The sequence below is a fragment of the Suillus subalutaceus genome (genome assembly GCF_016647625.1).
Source record: "Suillus subalutaceus strain FC151 chromosome Unknown DFJ58scaffold_43, whole genome shotgun sequence".
Taxonomy (NCBI): domain Eukaryota; kingdom Fungi; phylum Basidiomycota; class Agaricomycetes; order Boletales; family Suillaceae; genus Suillus; species Suillus subalutaceus.
The window spans coordinates 1-20,706 of record NW_024540292.1 but is presented as its reverse complement, the minus strand read 5'-3'; the positions used below and the strand labels follow the sequence as shown (position 1 = coordinate 20,706).

General features: G+C 47.3%; 9 protein-coding genes across 9 annotated transcripts; 2 read left to right on the top strand and 7 right to left on the bottom strand.

The window, feature by feature from the left end:
- The first annotated feature begins 36 nt into the window (after nt 1-36).
- On the top strand, nt 37-2,234 carry DFJ58DRAFT_336975 (Phosphomethylpyrimidine kinase-domain-containing protein). The gene is made up of 9 exons (XM_041379917.1): nt 37-128; nt 181-306; nt 364-1,003; nt 1,061-1,184; nt 1,237-1,380; nt 1,432-1,473; nt 1,521-1,717; nt 1,768-1,953; nt 2,010-2,234. Exons 1-9 carry the CDS (start codon nt 60-62, stop codon nt 2,138-2,140), a joined length of 1,659 nt encoding a protein of 552 aa, XP_041244626.1. The 5' UTR covers nt 37-59; the 3' UTR covers nt 2,141-2,234.
- A 146-nt stretch (nt 2,235-2,380) lies between these two features.
- Nucleotides 2,381-4,066, bottom strand: DFJ58DRAFT_840769 (uncharacterized protein; the record flags this gene model as incomplete). The annotated part of the gene is made up of 13 exons (XM_041392641.1): nt 2,381-2,636; nt 2,688-2,834; nt 2,887-2,950; nt 3,003-3,043; nt 3,091-3,193; nt 3,243-3,269; nt 3,330-3,359; nt 3,469-3,499; nt 3,542-3,595; nt 3,648-3,686; nt 3,747-3,829; nt 3,888-3,920; nt 3,985-4,066. 13 exons carry the CDS (start codon nt 4,064-4,066, stop codon nt 2,381-2,383), a joined length of 990 nt encoding a protein of 329 aa, XP_041244625.1.
- Nucleotides 4,067-4,624: 558 nt separating this feature from the next.
- DFJ58DRAFT_784177 (uncharacterized protein) lies at nt 4,625-6,990 on the bottom strand. Its single transcript, XM_041389943.1, has 5 exons — nt 6,688-6,990; nt 6,574-6,636; nt 6,359-6,519; nt 6,047-6,307; nt 4,625-5,936 (listed from the first exon to the last, which is right to left on the bottom strand). The coding sequence occupies exons 1-5, from the start codon at nt 6,784-6,786 to the stop codon at nt 4,865-4,867; spliced, it is 1,656 nt and encodes a 551-aa protein (XP_041244624.1). The 5' UTR covers nt 6,787-6,990; the 3' UTR covers nt 4,625-4,864.
- Nucleotides 6,991-7,086: 96 nt separating this feature from the next.
- Nucleotides 7,087-8,653, top strand: DFJ58DRAFT_905912 (Per1-like protein; the record flags this gene model as incomplete). The annotated part of the gene is made up of 4 exons (XM_041394983.1): nt 7,087-7,190; nt 7,241-7,545; nt 7,596-8,139; nt 8,200-8,653. The coding sequence occupies 4 exons, from the start codon at nt 7,087-7,089 to the stop codon at nt 8,201-8,203; spliced, it is 957 nt and encodes a 318-aa protein (XP_041244623.1). The 3' UTR covers nt 8,204-8,653.
- On the bottom strand, nt 8,233-8,915 carry DFJ58DRAFT_727064 (uncharacterized protein; the record flags this gene model as incomplete). Its single annotated transcript, XM_041385438.1, has 4 exons — nt 8,233-8,282; nt 8,330-8,480; nt 8,531-8,597; nt 8,647-8,915. 4 exons carry the CDS (start codon nt 8,913-8,915, stop codon nt 8,233-8,235), a joined length of 537 nt encoding a protein of 178 aa, XP_041244622.1.
- A 151-nt stretch (nt 8,916-9,066) lies between these two features.
- On the bottom strand, nt 9,067-10,722 carry DFJ58DRAFT_784165 (phosphoribosyltransferase-like protein). The gene is made up of 7 exons (XM_041389942.1): nt 10,591-10,722; nt 10,500-10,539; nt 9,973-10,437; nt 9,796-9,914; nt 9,633-9,743; nt 9,520-9,578; nt 9,067-9,474 (listed from the first exon to the last, which is right to left on the bottom strand). The coding sequence occupies exons 1-7, from the start codon at nt 10,622-10,624 to the stop codon at nt 9,304-9,306; spliced, it is 999 nt and encodes a 332-aa protein (XP_041244621.1). The 5' UTR covers nt 10,625-10,722; the 3' UTR covers nt 9,067-9,303.
- DFJ58DRAFT_784159 (Aspartate/glutamate/uridylate kinase) lies at nt 10,723-12,886 on the bottom strand. Its single transcript, XM_041389941.1, has 7 exons — nt 12,568-12,886; nt 12,318-12,505; nt 12,159-12,269; nt 12,014-12,109; nt 11,786-11,960; nt 10,923-11,727; nt 10,723-10,871 (listed from the first exon to the last, which is right to left on the bottom strand). Exons 1-7 carry the CDS (start codon nt 12,617-12,619, stop codon nt 10,793-10,795), a joined length of 1,506 nt encoding a protein of 501 aa, XP_041244620.1. The 5' UTR covers nt 12,620-12,886; the 3' UTR covers nt 10,723-10,792.
- DFJ58DRAFT_784154 (DOPA-like domain-containing protein) lies at nt 12,870-14,183 on the bottom strand. Its single transcript, XM_041389940.1, has 8 exons — nt 13,942-14,183; nt 13,854-13,867; nt 13,655-13,801; nt 13,522-13,600; nt 13,429-13,459; nt 13,360-13,364; nt 13,207-13,310; nt 12,870-13,153 (listed from the first exon to the last, which is right to left on the bottom strand). Exons 1-8 carry the CDS (start codon nt 14,082-14,084, stop codon nt 13,035-13,037), a joined length of 642 nt encoding a protein of 213 aa, XP_041244619.1. The 5' UTR covers nt 14,085-14,183; the 3' UTR covers nt 12,870-13,034.
- A 1,079-nt stretch (nt 14,184-15,262) lies between these two features.
- On the bottom strand, nt 15,263-16,685 carry DFJ58DRAFT_336726 (uncharacterized protein). The gene is made up of 6 exons (XM_041379916.1): nt 16,383-16,685; nt 16,225-16,332; nt 16,018-16,176; nt 15,870-15,965; nt 15,654-15,821; nt 15,263-15,606 (listed from the first exon to the last, which is right to left on the bottom strand). The coding sequence occupies exons 1-6, from the start codon at nt 16,529-16,531 to the stop codon at nt 15,585-15,587; spliced, it is 702 nt and encodes a 233-aa protein (XP_041244618.1). The 5' UTR covers nt 16,532-16,685; the 3' UTR covers nt 15,263-15,584.
- Nucleotides 16,686-20,706: the final 4,021 nt, after the last annotated feature.

Here is a 20,706-nt window from a genome sequence, read left to right as displayed (position 1 = left end):
AAAATGTCGATGTGGGCTGAGCAGCCCTTCTACTACGGTACACACACACCAGAAGGATCATGACGCTGGAAAGTCCGCCAGTCCTGACAATTGCGGGAAGTGATTCCAGCGGAGGAGCAGGCATACAAGTGCGCATTTGTGCTACCTTCTCTACGGAAATCCAAGACTCTTTGACTGAAGGCAGACTTGAAAACATTCACTGTTCACGGATGCTACGGTGCAAGCGTGACTACTGCCCTGACTGCTCAGAACACCACTGGCGTACAAGCGGTGTACGGAGTTCCTCCTGACTTCGTGAAGCAGCAGGTGTGTAATTGATTACATGGTATGCTGTCCCCGATTTGGCTCAAGCCTTTCCCATAGATAAACTCTGTCCTGGACGACATTGACGTCAAGGTGATCAAGACTGGTATGCTTTTTGATACCGAGAACACAAAGGCAGTCGCGCAGATACTCAAGGAGCGCTTTGATGCCAAGGGGCACATCCCTTTAGTTTGCGATCCCGTCTGTGTCTCTACCTCCGGTCATGCCCTCTTGCACCCAGATGCCGTGGACACCCTTATAGACGAACTCTTCCCCATTTCGGACCTCCTAACTCCAAATAAAGCAGAAGCGGAACTCCTTCTTAAACAGCGCAATTTCCCGTCTCGTATCGCAAACTTACAAGACATGGTCAATGCTGCTCGACGGTTGAGGACACTTGGCCCTCAAGCTGTGCTCTTGAAGGGCGGTCATTGCGTCGTTTCGCTAGAAGATCTTGCGAATGTTTCATCGGACGACACGCAGGTGATTCGAGACGATCTTCTGGACGAGAACTTGAATATCCTCCGGATTCATGGAATGAAAGAACAGCACTTAGACTCACTCGTAGTAGATGTGCTTTGCGCATCTGACAACCACATCACCATGTTTGTTAGGACTAGACTACAATCAACAAGTACCCATGGCACTGGTTGTACGCTGAGTGCTGCGTTGGTCTGTCAGCTTGCGAGGGGTACACCGTGTTTGTGACCCTCTTTTGACTGTTTTTCTTTTTCACTTATCCCGATGAATCATACAGTAAGTGAAGCTGTAAGGCTTGCGGCTGCTTACACCCATATTGGAATTGAGACCGCTATTCCGATCGGGAGTGGCTTTGGCCCTCTGAACCATATCCATTCAATCACTCCACGTCTCGTCTCGCCGTACGTGACTACTATAAAACACATGACAATGAACTAATTACTTTGAATGTAGGCGAACCAAGACGAACCCATACCCACTCACAAGTTCTCTTATACGGAGCACAAGGGTAATTTGGAAAGAGTATATTCAACACGAGTTCGTGGTACTACTGGGCAAGGGTACCCTTCCGAAGGAAAACTTCATTCACTTTATCAAGTGAGTACTTTGTTGACAAACAAGAGAGAACGTTCTGATTGCCTCAAAAAGACAAGATTATCTTTATCTCAAATATTATGCTCGGGCGTATGCGTAAGTAGTTGGATCATCCCCGCTTCCATAGTTAACGTCTCTTCCAGACTCCTTGCAGCCAAGTCACATGCCTATGCACCCATATCGGCAGCTATCGATGTGGTTTTCAGTATAGTTCAGGAGAGCTCGATGCACATGGGTTATTGTGCTGAGTGGGGTATCACAGAGAACGAACTGATTAACACCTCCGAGTCTCCCGCCCTGACAGCTTACGGGGCTTTCCTCATTGACACTGGAATGCAGGGTCGGTGGCCTATTTTATTACCATTTACTTGCTGAAGGTATGGCTGTTAGGCGATTCTATGAAACTCGTCGTCGCCCTTGCCGCCTGCCTGCTTGGTTACGGAGAAATTGGCTTGTGGCTCAAGGAAGAGGCTCGGGCGCCCGACTCGTGGGTTCAATGGGAGGGGAATCCATACCTCAAGTGGATGGAGGATTATTCAGGCGACGTCTATCAAAAGGCAGTGAAAGCCGGACTAGGTGAGGATGCAACGAACGTTTTTGCTGCACACGACTGACTCCATGCAACTTTTCAGAGACGCTCGAAAACCGTGCAGCAGCGGACGCACCTTCACTTGTCAGGTTCGCAGATTGGCAAGATGCTTGGGAACGGTGTACGCGGTTGGAGAAAGGTTTCTGGAACATGGCGATGAAGCTTGAAGCTTGAGCAACCACGTTCATTGAACGCTTGCATAGGTTGTGTCACCAGTCCGTAATGATATTGCTGCGGAGATATATCCTACATATGCATGTTTCTTCGAACTATTCTGAGCGTATTCGACCGGTAAAACACAAGAATAACTTGAACCATAACAGAAAACCCTCAAGTTAATGTACAACAGAAACATCTTCGTATGGCAAACTCAAGACCCTACATATTGTGCAAAACCGTGTATCACTTCTTTAATTATGCAACAGCGAGCGGTGCGATGTTCCGAACACAACGTTGTGTCAACTCTATTTCCTTTGAGGACTCAGAGTCCTCACTGGTGCTTGAGTTTGTAGCGGAGTTGGTGTCTTTGAAACGAGATTGCTCCATATTAATGAGCAGGTGGTTGGCAGCTATCGGAGGTATCACAATTGTCCAGCTTGCTCCTAGCTGGAAGAACTCGGGTGGTGCGAGATGAAATACGAATGTGATGGCCAAGTAGTTAAAGAAATTGCTAGGTACGAGATTATTTTCGGCATGTAAATATGAATATCCCAATGCTCACCATGCAAAGTAAATGAAAGAGTCTCGTGCCAAAGTCTTCATGAACCGAGCACCAGACCAATTTTTATTGGGAACATGGCGGTAATGCTGTACAGATTTGAAGCCAGCGAGTACCATGATCACAAAGTCGAAGGCCATGATTGGAGTCCTATCATGCCAGGTGAGTAATTTTGATGATTTAAAGGTATCCCACCCCTCACCAGAACGGAATGAACCAGCTTGGAATCGGTGTTTCACAAACACCGAAGAGCACATACTCGTTTTCTAGGTAAAGGTGTTAGTTTGAGCTAAGTGCATCTAGACAGCCTATCATTACCTTGAGCATATATGCTCATTGCAATAGCTATTCCCATCGTACTGCAGGCGTATATGATATATAATGCCACCATGGGAATCACGATCACTCTTTCTGTGCAGTCAGGTCAGCTCTCAGAGTCTGGAGCAGCTCTCTGAACATGAACTTCATACTGTAGTCATAGAGAGCAAAAAGCCTTCGAAGAAGAATGACTATCAAGAAAAGGGTAAGTTTTGGAATTTGGAAAGGGAGATCACCCACTTTCAATGTTCGAAACGAGGAGAAGTCCTGTATTTTAAAAATTAAGTAAACAGACTGGTAGTACTAGAGGCTTGGCATCCTACTCACCAACAATGTCGAAATTTGTGAATGCATGACCTAGTAATAAATAAGGGTTACTGGTGAACAGATATGCTAGCAGGGAAATATGTACATCTGGTAGTCACTAATAAGATTAATGGTTAATGCAACAACACGAGGGACTTACATAGCAGCGACCGGATTTGTATGGACATCAACTGCGAAGAAGTGAGTCAATGCTAGTACCAATGAAGACACACAGAGAACTGACAGAAGGTCGAGGCAATGATTGTAGCAAGTCCAAAATATCGATTCTGAAAAAAAAAATGATATCAGGGAGATTATAACTTGAATTGAACCACATACAATGAAGAACAAAATCCTAGATGTTGTCCACTTCGTTCCCTAACATAAAGTGGTGGCTGTGTTATGATTCGGACTTGGACAGAATTGACTTGAGCCTACCCATAGAATATTGACCTGGTCAAAAATGTAAGTTGTAGCTTTGTTTGAAAATAAATCCAGTACTTCATCATGAAATGTCAGAACTTGATAAGATTGTAAATTTATCAGACTGTTGAAAATTATGCAGTCTTTTTTGCGCACCGAAGTCCCATATGTACAGCATAGCAGCAGAGACTGAACAAATAGAAGTAAACATTTGAACATCTTCGTGGCACCTGGTCCAACTGTTGAATCTCACCTCCAAGTCGACGGACAATGGTGTCATACACCACATATTGTTCAAGCTGCTGGAACTCTGCAGCGATACTTGAAGCATTCATGATAAGTCACTTGCAGGAGTGTGTTTGTACATCAAGCTGATCATGTTACCCTCTTTATGTCCGATTTTTGATGAGGGAATCTAAGTCACACCCGGAGATTATTCACCAGAATGCAGTACCAACACTTGACAAACAGATGTGATCAACAACTGTGCTGTGTGATGAGATACATTCCTTCAGCCTGATGCATCTTGAATCTTTGATTGACTCGGACGAAGCCGATGGGAAAATTTATATTCTGAATGTTGACCTTGAATGATGAAATCATGAAAACTGTGTTCTCCGATTATGGAGCCTGCAGTTCAGAGTCAAGATGATCAGTCTTTTCATCAATGACCATGTGGGCCAGTAACAGTCTGACCATCATGATGGCACCCAATGCAAGTTTTATTTATTGTCCTTCGGTCAGAGACCATATGTGGGATAGTAGCTCTATTTCAAAGAGGGGCTTACTTGAATATTCCTTACAGTAGTAGTAGTACTACTACTGGTACCCGTGGTACATCGGATGACTAAGCACAATTGATGAAACCTATGTTCTTCGATCACGCGGCTAGTGCAGAATCAAGATGGTCAATTCAACACGCGGAGGCATGGCAGTGACAGGTGCGCGAGTAGCTAAGGCACCTGATGCCTCCGACCAAATGTACAGCTATACTATACATAAAAACGCCATTGAGAAGAGGTATCGCGGACCATATCAAGAGAAGGAAGCAATGATAGGTATACCAATCAGCGTTTCACAAACGCATCGAACATCTAGATTCCGAAGTGAACGGAACGGCGAGCGTTGCAGCTTCACGATATATCAATCTCCAAATCCACTGGAGTCGGTGCGTCAGTCTCTGCATCGGCAGCAACTTCGAAATCTGCATCCGGAACGTCTTTATCTTTTTCTACCGGTTTTGCGCGGGCTCGGGCTCGGGGTTTCGCCGTTCTCCTTGACTTCGTAGAGCGAGGGGGTGCCGCGACCGGCACTTCTTCTATCTCCTCCCCGTCCTCTTTTGCACTGGCACTCGGTCTCCCTCTTGCCTTTCCCCGTGCCCGCTTTCCTGACGCACGGGGCTTTCTTGAGCTGACGGTTCTCTTCACAGATACAGGGCCCTCGTCCTGGTCCACATCGTTGTCCCCTTCAAAGAACTCATTACGCGCCATTGACCGGTCGCTTCTTCGTTCTCCTGCGAGCACAGTTCCCCGCTCTTCATCGATTTCCTCCTGTTTACGTTCTTCGTCGGCAAGCCAACCCTCCAGGTCAGGCGGTATTTCTTGCATGGCTACACTTGGTGCACCCTGCAAATACCGCAGTTTATTCCGAATGCTAATAGTTATTCGTTGCAATGATGCAGGGGAGTTTTGGTTCTCGACGCGTCCTGTGAGGGGTGGATGAAGCTTCCACTGCGAGTCGCGAAAGAATGGATCATAAACTGTAGCTGGAAGCTCATCAGGTATTGTCGCCCCGACAAGAACGGCAGTTTCATATGTCCAACAGCGGCTGACATTTTTTATGGTGTAGCCGCCTCCTCCTAATACAAGCAGTGGTACATTGAACTTCCTGACAAAGTTCACGCATTCGCCATGAGCTGCGATGGATAGATTAAATGCCCCAAGTCGGTCACATCCTAACGAGTCTGCGCCGCACTGCAAGACAATAGATGTCGGGCGGAAAGCCGTGACGGTATCTTCAATGACAGTTTTGAATATTGTCAAGTACATATCATCATCGATCCCGTCTTGTAAAGGCACATTCAGGCAAAAGTGCTTGCCCAAGCTTGTACCGTTATCGTCGAGTTTACCCGTCCCAGGGAAGAAATCGCCGGTGTATTTGTGGAAGGATACCGTCATAACACGATTCGAATGGTAAAAACGCGAGCTCTACACCGTCCCCGTGATGGATGTCGATATCTATGTAGAGGACTCTGGGATGATATCTGTACAACTCGGAGTCAAGTTTAGGTATCACCTAGTGAAACAACCGCTCACCTCAGAAGTTCAAGGATTGCCAGAACAATATCGTTGACATAGCAGAAACCACTCGCTTCTCCACGCTTGGCATGGTGAAGCCCACCCGACCAATTAATTGCAGTATCACAAGCACCTGCCGTAAGCTTCCTTGCGCCTGCAAGGGAAGCTCCAGCATACATACGACAAAAATCATACATTTCAGAAAATATTGGGCAGTCTTCAACACAGTTGAACGTGTCAATGAGATGCCGCATTTCGTTCTGGTTATTTGGCGTCACGCTATATAATGCCATAAGGTGAACTATCAACAAGGTAGTATAAATTCCGCACCGTGAAAGAAAGTCAATGTAGTCGTGGTCGTGGTACATCTCCAATTCAGCTTGAGTAGCTGGACGGGGATTATATATGTGATGTATTTGCTTGTCAAGACCATAGCCCATGACCAGGGCATTGGTCAAGGTCAGTCTGTGTGGTTTCATCGGATGACGTTCCTAGCAGTGCTTGGTGAGAGTCAAGCCTAGCGATATAAACGAGATGACGCATACCCCATAATGATGTTCACCGACGCCTTTAGGGAAAAAATATGAAACTATAGGACGAGAATGTGGCTTTTATTCATCTCTAAGGAAGATAATTCATTAATCAAGAAAGTAACTTACATTGACATGTTCGGTAATCGGCTGAGCAGTACCGTGCGGCCCCCGATCGTCGAAGTAGGCAGAAGATGAGAAGGTAGTCGCCTGTGAAGTACGAACCATGAATGCCTATTGCGATCTGGCTGCACTACGTAGAATGCACTGCAGTTTCTCTGTATTAGTAGCCTGAGAAATGTTGTCTTGAAGGATGAGATACGGTGGCTCGTAGTACGACTCAACTGTGCGCTGCCACGTATGAAGAATAAAGATCCTTGAAAGATCTTGACGGAGGGGATTGGGTTCTTGAAGTTTCTGGTCCAAGTTAAGCTTGTCAATTGAGACTCATGCTCGCTTATGTAATGTTAAGGCCGTCATCCGTGATGCTAAGCGTTCTTGCCTAATTCTTGCCTAGCTCTTGCCATCATGTTGCGTGCGTATCGCTGGGTGTTAGCAACCCTTCCATTTATCGTTTTTGTCGCTGCTTCCTCCGGTGACAGATCATCAAATTTTCAGAACTGCGTATCTGCGTGTTATGGGGACCATTGTCATCCTCAACGACGCTTTCACTTGCGCTCAGACTGACGCGTTGGACGTGTACAGACGACTGCAAGTACCAGTGCATGCACATGCTCACAGATATCGCAATCCGTGGAAGTTCGACTATACATCAATATCATGGAAAGTGGCCTTTTTGGCGGCTCTTCGGAATGCAAGAGCCAGCCTCTGTCGCGTTCTCACTGTGGAATATGTACTATCATATCCAAGGATGGCGCCAGATTCGCAGTAGAATGCCAAGCAACCATCCGATGCGATCTTACTACTTAACATGGGCTATAGTGAGCATTAACGCCTGGCTCTGGTCCGCAGTGTTTCACACAAGAGGTCTGCCCTCAAATTATGTGTGATCACGTTTACTTATTGACTCCTTGAAGATTTGCCAAACACAGAAAAACTGGATTACTTCTCTGCTGCTCTTGTCATCTTATATTCCCTGTATCACACGGTTCTACGGCTCTTTAATCAATACCCCACCCGTTCGTGTGAGGATGGCCGTATTCAGCGCACCCCCGTACACCTCCTATGGTCGTCCATCTGCATTGTAGCTTACCTTACCCACATCACCTATCTCAGCATTCTACCGCGGTTTGACTACACCTATAATATGGCATTTAACCTTACTGTTGGCATCACGCATAATCTGCTGTGGCTGCTATATGCCCTTCCCGTATCATTACCCCTCATTCAACGCTTTCCTTTCAAATCAAGAACGTACAGACCACCATACGCATATAAGGTTGTAGCCTTTGCCGCTCTCACGACGGCTGCAACTGCTCTAGAGCTTTTCGACTTCCCTCCGTGGGGTCGCATCATCGATGCACACGCTTTGTGGCACCTCAGTACCGCCCCTCTCGCGAAGTTCTGGTATGATTTCTTGATTAAAGATTCGTTGGATGATGGATGGAGGGAACCAAAAAGGTGAAGACAAATTTGCCTTTATTAACTGCCTCGTAAGTGCGCTAATAGTGTGGATTCTAGTTAAAAATGTCCAAGCGTCTCAGAGTTCCTGCTCTAAAGACTGTGCTTTCTTCTCCGTTTCCGCGCAAGGACGAGTAGAGAAACTGCTCCATCGTTAGCGTATTCACTTCGTCGCTTCAGCATACCGCACCTAGTACTGTATCCAGGGAATCCACCACAGATGACTCGATCTCCAAAAATGCATGTTGCGATATCATCCCTACAACGGCGTAGCGCTTGTGGGGATAGAATGTTGCTATGGGGTTCGAACTTTGCGCTCCACCCTCATCAAGGCTGCGAAGCTGTCACTTGTCAGCTACACCGTAGAAATATCGCTGTGCTATTTCCTAACCTCCAAATTGGAACCTGCTATAGTCCAAGAGAAATAGTTTCCCTCGCCGTCATCAAATTCCCATCGACTGCACAATATAGTAAAACAATCGTCCAGCATCACAAAGATGACCATACCTCTGTTGGCCTTGACCCTTGATTTTCCGCAACCATAATGCCTCGTTTATGAACTCTCCGTTATACATGCTGACTGCGACGGGTTTGCCTGACTGGTTTCGGATGTTGCCGACAGTGTCATAGCGGTCTGTGCGAGTGTCCAGTCGGCGCACTTTCGTCTGATGTGACTCCCACTCAGGGGTTAACACCTCATAGTAGAGTGCGTCAGTTGGGTTGGAAATGACGAGATTCTGAATGCTGGCAGTAGTAAACGTGAGTCTTTGGGTCATCGTTGGCATGAGAGAGATATTGGCTTAAGACGAGATGAACGCTTGAAATGTATTCTCTGCTTAAATACTTGAGCGATCTAACTCACACTCGATGCTCGTCTTCACACAATTTGTTTCGGCTTAGACTCAGGATCACAAATATCCATGTGAACGCCGATGGGAATGAGAAAAAGACCAGTGGTGGTACTTGTTGCGCAGTCCCCTACTCCACTTGGCCAGTGTTGGATCGTGGGTAGCCGCGGAGCTTCCGCCAGAACAAGCCTCGCAATGCATCGGAGTTGCAAGGATCGCAGTCGCACGCGGAGGAGTCAGGAACTGGTAATGTACTGTGTCGTTTCTAGGATGCAAGTATGTACTGACACTGGAGGATCCGGAGCGAGGAAATAAACTAAATGATGATGTCAAGACCCCTGCCTTCGGACCATTCACCAAATAGGAGGCTAATACTTTCACCGTTGTGTGTGCGACGTATGCTTTCAGCGATAGTAGAACTAATGTCCAGCGCTATTAATTTCGGAAATTGTTCCTTGTGCTCGTTTTGCGGAACGGTATTTGTGACCTGCAAGGCATATTAGCAGCACAATAAAAGCCATGAACGACTCACCACAAGCTGCTCTATAGGAAGGCTATTCAAAGAAGCCATGTGGGCTTCGGCGAAGAGTCCTTCAGGGATCCTCATCAGATGATTGGTAATTGCATTCTACATAACACACGCACCGTGCGAAATAAGAACGTAAATAGTTTTGGCGCCCTTCTCATGCAGCGTCCGAGCAGCGAGTGTGAGCGTGTGGCCAGTATCAATCATGTCATCCACCAAAATAGCCACCTGGGGTAAGCATCAATAAGGTTTCGAATAGACTATAAGAAGCAGGTGATTCCTTATCTCGAACATCTCCTACTAGAAGCTCCATGCGTTCTGGAGCATTTTGAGACTTCCCATCACGTTTCCGGTGTATAAGGGCGAATTCAATGCCAAGTTTGTCTGCCATTGCAGTGACCCTATCCGCAGCTAAGCAGTGAAACTGACGTCAATCCCCCGAAACAAAATAACACGGACCTCTTGGCTCCACCGGCATCGGGACTGACAACAATACCATCTTGCCACCCATCGATGTGCCTCTTGATGTAAGACACCATCAAAGGCTCTGAGAAAAGATTGTCCACTGGAATGTCGAAAAATCCCTGTATCTGGCTAGCATGCAGATCCATAGTAATGACGTGATCACATCCCGCGCTGACAAGCATGTTTGCAACCAATTTCGCTGTTATTGGTGCTCTAGACTCATCCTTTTTGTCCATTCGGGCATACGGGAAACACGGAATCACAGCGGTGATGCGACGGGCGGAAGCAGTTTTGCACGCGGATATAAGGATCAGGAGTTCCATCAAGTTGTCGTTCACATCGCTACACCCTGACTGGATGATGAAAACGTCTTCTTCCCGGACGGATTCGGAGATCTTGACGTTTATCTCGCCGTTGGAGAATTTTTTGGGCATGCATGGCGTGAGGGGCACTCCAAGCCTATGTGGGTGAATCACTAGTCCGTGGGCTGTTTTGCTGCATCATTTAAAGCGGCAGCTCACCGCTCGGCCACGGCATGGGCGAGCTCTGGGTGACTATTGCCTAGAGAGCCAAAATCAGCGGAAGGAAAGTACTGGTGCCAGATGGACATACCCGCAAGAAGTCTGATAGAATTTCCGTGATACATAATTTATAAAATTGCTGGATGGCTTTATAACATAGAACAGGGTGAAGAAGAAGAAAAGGGTGACTGTTGCAATTGGGTGAACCGTGACACAGCCGACTGACACTAAAAAAATGTCGATAAAATGATCTTGTTTGTGCAGCACAAATAATCTACATCTACACCGCCACATCAAGAAGACACTCTAATAGTGATATTTTCTACAACATATTCTGTGTCTGCATAGCCAAGGATATGAGCTATGCGGGCGCTGAAGACAGCTGAATGAAAACACGACGAAAACCAGAAACGAAGAACCCACCTGTTTAGGCCCCTCACACGCGATATCTGCGCAGAATTGTAGTTTGCTAAGCCCCGTCCCACTTCTACACAATCCCAGATTTCGCATTCGTCCATCTTCTCGATCAAAGGGATCTCATCGTCCGTAATCGTCTGAGAATCAGATATCATATCATCTGATAAAGATGCCGACGACCCAGAACGCGAGAGTGGAACAAGGGATGTGACTGAGGCCGTCACTGACGCCCCGGGTTCTAGGACCGGCGTGCATGGTGTCGTTGCGGCCACGTTGGAATATGGCATTTGTGCAACTTCCTTGGCCTCAACTTGAACTCCTTCAGTACTGCGCTGGGCTAATATACGAACTGCTTGGCCAGAGGCAAATGAACCTCGAACTCCGAGCACCCCAGCTGGCAGCAGGCGGCCACCAGATTCTCGACGAGACAATACGGCATGTGCCCCGGAGTCAATGATCACGCTACCTGCTGGATAAAGGGTATGGCTCGTCCATGCCTTCAGGTCCCGCATGGGAATCAGGGCAGGCTTAAAGACCGTATGTGGAGGCCTTGGCCAACTGAGGGATGCGGCAACTTCATCCAAATCGGCCTGATTAAGCTTTTGTGGAGCGATCGGGCTAGCAGTACCTGAAGTGGGTACTGACGTGCCCTTCAGTGCTGTGTAGTAGTCGATGATATCGACAATCACTGAAGGCTGTTTGCTGGATGCGATAACAGTTGTTACGCCAGCACCAGTTGCAATTTCAGCAGCGATTAGTTTTGTTTCCATTCCGCCGGTTCCAAGGCTAGATCCTAGCGTCGATGTGCTGACTGGAGGAATAGGGTTAGGAACAACCAAATCATTACTGTATCCGATCTGGATCCGTACCTTGTGCTCGGATAGCAGCAACAGAGATGACCACATCAAGCTTTTTCGCGGAAGGATCTTTTCGTGGGTTGGATGTATATAGACCATCGACGTCTGTAAGCAGGAACAGGTAATCGGCATGAATCATAGAACTCGTAATAGCAGACAACGTGTCATTGTCGCCAAATTTAATTTCCTGCGGACAGTTAGCCCGTGTTGCTATTCAAGATATCTGTAGTAGACACTTACGCTGACAGATATGGTGTCGTTTTCGTTCACGATGGGCACCACGCCCATCGACAAAAGTTCGTTTAGTGTATTGACAGCGTTCAAATATCGTGTGCGCTGGGATGTGTTCAATGCTTGAACAGGGCGTCCGCGGAAAGTATCTTACATCGGATATATCTCCTCTTGTTAGCAGAACCTGAGCGGTTCGCTGATCAAACTGCCCGAAGAGATTGTCCCATAGTGCAATGAGGCGTCCTTGTCCTATCGCTGCCAAAGCCTTCCGTTAATCAGTCCTAATCTCAGAAGATGCAGAAGGAAGACACACCTGCTTTTTAGATAGGCTTTTTGGTCTCTGTGGGATATCCATCGTCCTCAATCCAACTCCAATAGCCCCAGAACTGACGAGCACCACTTTGTGTCCATGGCTGCGCAGACTAATAACGGTCTCGACGACCGCAGAAAGTATGGATAGGAGGGGCTGGTGTGTTTCTTCGTGGACGATGGAGGATGTTCCTACAGGGTTTTACAGATTACACATCTGCGGGAGGTGGGGTGGGGATACTACTAGTACTCGCCAAGCTTGATAACGATCGTGCTAGGAGTACCACGTTTTGCTGGCCGTGACATTTTGCAGAGCTCGAGGATGTAGATGTGGTCGCGTTGAGAAGATGACGAGTAACTTTATGACGGGCGACTTTCTATGACGCTGACTCGGACTGGGCCAATATAAGTCACAATAGAATGGCCTGGAGTCTTCTGGTAGTTTCAGGTGTCGGGAAACCGCACACTAGTTGTATGTCAAAGGAAGAGCGAGATCGGAACAGCAGCAGCAGTACTAGTAGGTGACATTGAAATGATTGGACATGGAACGGCGGTAATGTGAGTCATGCCTTTGGAAATAGTCACCGAATCTAACATAAGTTCATTCGTCTGCGTACCGTTTATACCAGAATATACAAACATCATAGCTAAATATGCATACAACACATCCACAGGTCATATGTAGAACTAACGACTCCAATCGCGCAGATGGCCCAAATTGTTAATTCATGGGAGCCTTGGCAGCTTCCTTCTCGCCCTTTAGGATGCGCTCGAGGTTGGCACCGATGCGACGGCGCTGATCAAGGGTAAACTCAGGTTCTGGTGCAGAGTAGCCGAGCTCTGTGGGTTCGGTGAGTATGGTTGCAAGAATGTGCTCGTCGTAATAAACTCACTCAGACTCGGGTATTGTATGGGTAACTCTTCAGTCTTCACCGGGAGAGCAGACAGATCAAGAGGGAATGGAGGGCCAATCCACGCATTCCGGAGTTCATGGTCTCTGGGAGGTCACTGTCAGGTGTGTTACACCGGCAATGATCTGTACTCACGTTCTCTGTAAAGGTGCCCGCGCCACGCATCGGTCAGTTAATCAAATGCTCACTAAGCAAATGAATTACCGCTTCACGGGTCAGTGGGTGCACGAGTATGCTTTGCAATTTGGTTGCAATGAGGTGATGAGTCAACTTGACTGAGAAGAAATAAAGAAATACCTTAGATCACCCCTGTTCATACAAAGGTACGAAAATACGGAGGGAAACGAGGTCGAAGGGACCCAGATCTCGTATGAGCCTGGGATCGACTTGGAAATGATTTATTTCCAGGAAGGGTATGATAGGCACTTACCAACTGGATGGGGGCCGATAGGATCGGTGTTCACACGAAATAATGGCACAGCGACGAACGCTCCATCACGCCTTAGACGAAGGACAGCATCACGCAAATCCAATGCAGCCTGATGCTGATCAGCGTTGCGCTGATGGAAGTAGATATCTGCACACAATTTTCAGCAACTAAGAGATTGACACTCATACTCTCAACTCACGGAAGTGCCACTCTCTGTCATACACAGCGCGAACAAACCATGTCAAAGAGTCAATGATAGTGCTCAGTAATGAACTCGGGACACTTACTTGATCTCTGAGTTAACAACTTCTTCAAGGTCGGTTGGTGGATGGTAGTCTGACATTATGACCCTCTTTGAAAAAGAAGTTTGGCTCCGCAGTTGGTCATAGCTACCAGTACTAAGGGTGATATATTTGTAAGTGTCATGCATCGCCACGCGCTTGAAAGACGATCAGCAGACTCCGGAGACGGTATGCCCATGTGACACAGGCGCCGGGATTGCCACAAGCCTGGGGAAAGACATAGTATGTTGTACGTGCCAAGTGTGTCATGCCAACTATTAGTATTTACCATATATAGCCAATCGCGTGCAGTGGCGGTGACGACACAGTCCGATCAAAGTCGCACCTAATCTCGATTGGACCGAGGATTATCGATTATCTCCGTTCTCCACACAGACTCATCCGCTCACCACTTGACTCCGGCATCCATTTCGCGATGAATTTGCCAGTGTCGATGTCCCACGACTTCACTCCACCGTCCCCACTTCCACTACCCACCTTCTTCAAGTTCCTGTCCGAAGACAACCCCATGGTTCATAGCCGTCCCGCCTACCTATTTCTCACTCTTCAGGTTCCATACTCGCAATGAGCCATCACCTGAACAAGTCATGTAAGGAGCAGTCACGAGTCCAAGTCTAGACATCTCGCACACGTCCCTCGCTGTTAAATCGTCATGGCACGTCCCTCCTTGCCATCATCTTTTTGCGCCTGCAAAGATTCAAATCAGTACCATTCGAATTTCGCCTCTTCATGAACTCACCGATTTTGTTCTAGACTGCCGGATTCAAATCAAATCTCGTCTGCATATGTTTGCGTGGCTTTCAGCAGGACTTTTAAGAAGTCGCGCCCAAGCTATTACTAGTAAAGTTAGTGGTTCTTGGTAAAGGCACTAGTACCCGGGGAGAACGTTAGCTCTGGTTGCGAGAAGTTTTAAGCACAAATGATTCGCACAGAAGATTGGTTAGCACTATGGACACACCAGCTAGCTGATTTGTGAACAAGGTTGGAGAAATTACAATCGAGGGGTTGAATACCGGCATGTCAGCTGCTAAGTGCACTCAGATGGGCGACTCATCACCAATTGGCTCCAGCAACTATACCTGCAGGATTGATAGACATTGCCGTCTGTTCCAAGACAAAAGTATGATATTGAGGGTAGTAGTAGAGAGGATCATTCAAATCAAACTTACAAAATAGGTGTCGGTGTTTGGCGCGGCCGAGTGCCGTTACGATCGTCGTATTATTCGCATGGCAAAATGAAATCCAGTCTCGTCGTGTCGAATCATGCAAAGTCAGCAAGATATAAGGATGGAATCTCACGCCATGTGCAGGTATGAAATTTTCACCCGTCGTAGGTGTTCCTATCATATATAAGTACATTAATGTGTGTCCTGTCTGCGTTAGGCTAGTCTAGTACACTGATATTGTTACAGAAAATCAGGCGAGTTGTGCCCGTGCAACTTGTCCAAACAGAGTAAAATACAGTTAGTGTCTAGTTATTCCTCCGATGCATCAAATGAACTTCAGATATATGCCGCCACACGGAGGAGCGCAGCATGACGTTAATTGAGGGATCACCTCGCCTATGGTACACGCAGTGTTCCCATTGGCACCGCATCATCGCATCTTGGCATCCAGGAAGATGGCTGTCATGCCAATGCTGTTTTAAATCTTCCAAGGTTCCTTCATATCCGCAACACGCATTGTTATGTACCCACCGGCAGGCACGGGGGAGGGGAGATGGTTGATTGATTGGTGGCTCCGACTGGATCGGAGGGTGCTGAAAACTGGAGTTCACGCCTTCTAGATCGTGAGGATATAGCACACTTTGCGAGGGGCTAAGCAAGACAGTAGTCCCGAAATTGCCTGGTGTCCACAAGGCAACGCTACTCGTGTTGTTAGACTTATGTAAGGAAGGTAAGGAGCGCACTAACTTGGGGTTTGCCATCATAGGTACGACGGAATGCATATCCGAGACAGTCATATTGCATTGCGAGGACATGGGCGAAGTGTGGCTGATCGGTCCCAGCCTGTGTATGAGCATGAGGGCGAATATGAACAAATAAGTGACGAAAGGTATACGAGGATGCATGTGAAGACATGTAGACATTTCCCGTAGCTGGATGACCGGAGGTCCTGGACCCAGCACCTCCTATATCGTGAGGGATTGGTGAATTATGCGGGAAACCATGCGAGACAGCATTTCTGCTCGATGGACTGTCTGACGCCCATGGGGCGATGCTGCTCATGTTAATATATTTATATAAGGATGATAAGGAGCGTACTAACTTGGGACTTGCCATCATATGCATATGGACGACAGCATGCACATCCGAGTCCGACGTGGTCGCAATGTGTTGCAAGGACGCAGATGAACTGTAGTTGTTTGGACCCAGCCTGTGTACGGGGCTCATTATGTGAAAAATAAATGGTGACAGAGGGCATACATTTGGAATGCACATTCGTTGCTTCCCATCGCCGGACTAGCCTGAGAGCTGACACCGCTATTGTGCTGGTTGCTTTGGGGGGTTGGCGCATCATGCGCAAAACTATAATTGCCAAGTGCTGTTGATTTTTGTGGTGTTGAAGCAGACATCTTCAAGTTGTGGAATGGGAAAGGCAAGTTTGTTATAGGGGAGAATGGGTTTCCCCCGTATCTTTATACTATACCCCATCGCAGCAAACGAAAAATGTCCAGTACCGATATCTGTGAAATTTATTATCGTGAAATGATCTAAAGAGAAGGTCCGCGGTCTTACGTCGCCTGAAGAAATCGTTAATCTGACATGGTTGAAACGTTTCATGGTGAACAAAGCACGCTCGGAATGGTGTATGGACTCTTTTCATACCATTTTACATAACCAACAGTCGAATGTACCTTGGCGGTGGTAACTTTACTTGCCACGTGGTGAGAACCAGCGAGCGCTGAAGAAGACCTGTCGGTGAACCTGCCGTTTAGTAGCTGATGTCATGTTGCGCTGCCGAATAGTTACGGTTATCATCCATACTTAATCACTTACTCTAGCCCGTGCTGAGGATCCTAGTACAAAGCTTCAAAGCTTGTGCGGCCAAACTTCTGCCAGGGCCCTGCAGCAGCCTCATCCTTGGAACTCAACTTTCGGCATCAGCTGAGAATTCAACGAGGAGTCCATACAATGTTGCACCACCATTGACTGATCAGGCCTTCAAGTGTGATAGCATAATTAAATTTAAGTCCCACCTGTCGAGCAATCACATCTACGCCAAATCACCTGGGCGGTCATGAAATTGCACCGAAATCTGCGTTCGAGTCGGCAGAAACCTTGTCCTAGTAAATGTTAAGTTGGTGTTCTGACGTGAGAGTTTTACTGGCCTTGATGCGACTTTTGGCCTAAGATGAAAAAGCACCGAAATCTGAATTAAATTTAAGTCCCACCTGTCGAGCAATCACATCTACGCCAAATCACCTGGGCGGTCATGAAATTGCACCGAAATCTGCGTTCGAGTCGGCAGAAACCTTGTCCTAGTAAATGTTAAGTTGGTGTTCTGACGTGAGAGTTTTACTGGCCTTGATGCGACTTTTGGCCTAAGATGAAAAAGGTGAGTTGCAGGCGGGTGTGACCCTACACGTGGGACCTCCTCGCTGAAGTTGAGCGACTAGGAGCTGTCATCAATGTACTTAGGTACCTGAGCTTATGTGAGCATAGATGGGTATCTTGGCCAGGCTAATTTTGGGACAGGCACAATATGTGCAAGTTGGCAACCTTCTTTCTCTCCATTACATAATCGCTTATGTTATTCCACGTGCTTTCAGACTCTGTTGAATGAGCTGACGAGGTACTTTTTTCAATTTCTGTCCTTTGCAGATATGTACTCTATATAGGACAATACGCTCTAGTCTTAAGGACCCCCCAGTATCCCATCGCATCTCCGGGTGTGCGAATGCCCTGTTGTGAGGCATACCCCAATAGTCCACCGTTCACGTAGGTCGTTTTATACGTGCCACCCTTGCTGATGCAGATGAGTGGGACTATCCTATACGTACTACGTGCCTGAGTGACATCGGAACTCGGGAGCTAAACATGTAAGTAGTACAAGTACATTACATCACATCGCTGTTCGTGCTGTAGGAATTTACCGGTTGGCCGAAGTTGGCGAAGGGTGATAGAAACCTTAAGTGTCGAGTAAGGTAATCAAAAGGGTCTGAAACCAAGATGTTAATGACTGACAAATCTAGACCGGCGAAAAAAAACGCAAAGCTTAAGGATAACAAAGAAAAAGACTCCTGGGCCTGATTGAGGATAGCACCATACCACGTGTTGACCGCGGGCCTCTACAACCCCAATTGCAAGAAGCCCTCATGCCAACCATCTCAAATTTTACTCTTTCCAAGAACGGCATCTTCTCGTCGTTCATTCAGATTCCTGAGATAGATCTCGGCACCTTTATATAGTCAACAACAAGGTGCTCAATATTTGGCATCTCGAATATCAGGCGGCTCTGCAAGCTCGGCGGCGGCAGCGCAGCCAGCACTCCTGATTGCCACAAGCCTGCGCTTGAGCACACTAGTAGACGAACCAGCCTCCATTTGAGGCCAAACTTCAGTCTCTCACTTAGAGCGGTGGTCCGAATTTTTGGACGAGTAATAGGGATCACTCCTATCAATATAAGATAGCTGGAATGATGTCACGGTAATGCGACTGATGATCAAAAATGACGAAAATAAGGGTTGGGGGCTCCCCCTGCACAGAATATGCTGTAAGTTGTGAAGTGAACGCGCACCGCAAGGCACGATGGCCTGGGTAAACGTAGATATCAGCTCAGACTTCCAGTGAACTGAACGCGAGAACATTGAACCAGTAGGTTTGATGGAACGGGCAACATTAACCGGTTACCAGTAATTCGCAAGCATGGCAAGCGCCAATCAGTTGATTCTCCACCAGCGCATCCTGATACTAATCTACTGCGACAGTGGCCGCTTGTTGGCCGCATGATAAATCACATAGCGACAGATTCTGTCTATCGGGAATTTGGCAGGGCGGTACCTGTCTCATTGCACTGGCTGCTGGTTATGCGGACGTGATCTTGTTGGTCTGCCAATGTCATAATAATATTAACATTCATGGCGGTCCAACCATATATAGATACCGGTGATCAGACATTTGGGTGTGTGAGTTTTTATTTCACGCTTCAACAAAGGGTCCAACCAACGAAATGGCTGCTGTCGTCTCCATCCGAGTCTCCATCCTGCGCACAATCCCCCACACTGGTAACTAATCCTGCGGCTCCTGTTTTCATCCACCTTAATATTTTGCGCAGCATGAGTTTCGTAACTGTTGTTCGCATCTCCAATCCGGGAAGAGCAACCTGCACCCCCATCCACCCTACTGCCTTCCCTCGCTGCCAGCCGTCTCGTTCACGAGATGAAGAATAATTCTTCCCATTCACCCACATGCTATGACCGAAAAACCTTTTTCAACGGACCCGAAAGCCCTTTTCTGGTCACCAAATCAACTTTTCACTGGCAGCTGACTCCCTGGTCTCTTTCACCGGTCGTGGTTCTTCGTACGGTTTCCTTGTGGATCGTATCCCATGTCCTACATGCTTCGTGCTGAACGCCGGCCTGTTCATGGCTTGTATTTAATCTACAGAAGCGTGTTTTTGTGCGACGAACACGTCGGGGTAGTTGATATTGACTACACTACATTTATTGTTGGTACCGATACCTGTGTGGCCCACCGTGAGGTGTCCTATCAAAGCAGCAGCGGCCTCGCTGTCGAGCTGCTGGACAACTGCAAGCTCATTCGGCGAATTCGGAGTTCGAGATGGATATACTGACTATATTCCCAGTACCCATACTTTTTCCCCATTCGATGACATGCTCGCCGAGGAGTCCCCTGCATCCTAGCAACTTATTACATTCCTGCCTATTGATATTCTCGGGCAAGACCACAGTTTCAAGGTTATGTAGCACCATCCAGTGCTCAAAGCGGTCTTTAATCGGTGGTTGTCGTAGGCTATCAAACGATTGGGGAAGACCAACAGGGTGCCTGCATGGTGCTCGTCATATGGGGGCCCATCTTATCCACCGGTTGTAAACATGGCCTGTGTTTGGTGAGTAGATAACTGCATACACATGTTGTACCAATCTCGATGACTGGACTGAGCCACGTTCCACTGTCTTGCAGTCCCATCGATGAATCTGCTCACCACTCGTCGACAATCTTGATCCAGCAGGGACCACACTGATTCTGTATCCCGTCCATTTCGCGATGAATTCGCCAGTGTCGATGTCCCACAACCTTATTCTACCGTCCTCACCACTTTCTTCCCGTCCGGAGACAACGCTATGGTCCATACTGCTCTGATATCCCCGTCCCGCCAGTCCTCTCATATCTGTTTCCCATTCTTCAGGTTCCATACCCGCAGCGAGCTATAACTGAACAAGCATCATTCATTGTCCACCTGGAAAATTCATGGCGACCTCAACCCAAGCGGTGTGTCTTCAAATTTCTGGCTGGGCTTTATCGTCGATGTCTCCTACCTTTCAACGATAGGCGAATAATCAACTAAAGGGCATACCTCCGTCCCAACTTTCATCTAACAACAAAGTCCAAAATATCCCTTATCATGATATGTTTTTTTAGAAAGTCTCAACGTCTTGACACCAAGACAATGTGCATATAGGTCAGGACAGCACTGGAATTCTAAGCTGGTACGTTTCCCATACATTATCCTCGTGTCCACCTCACAGCTTACAATATATGCTATGCAGTCTATATCATATCCCAA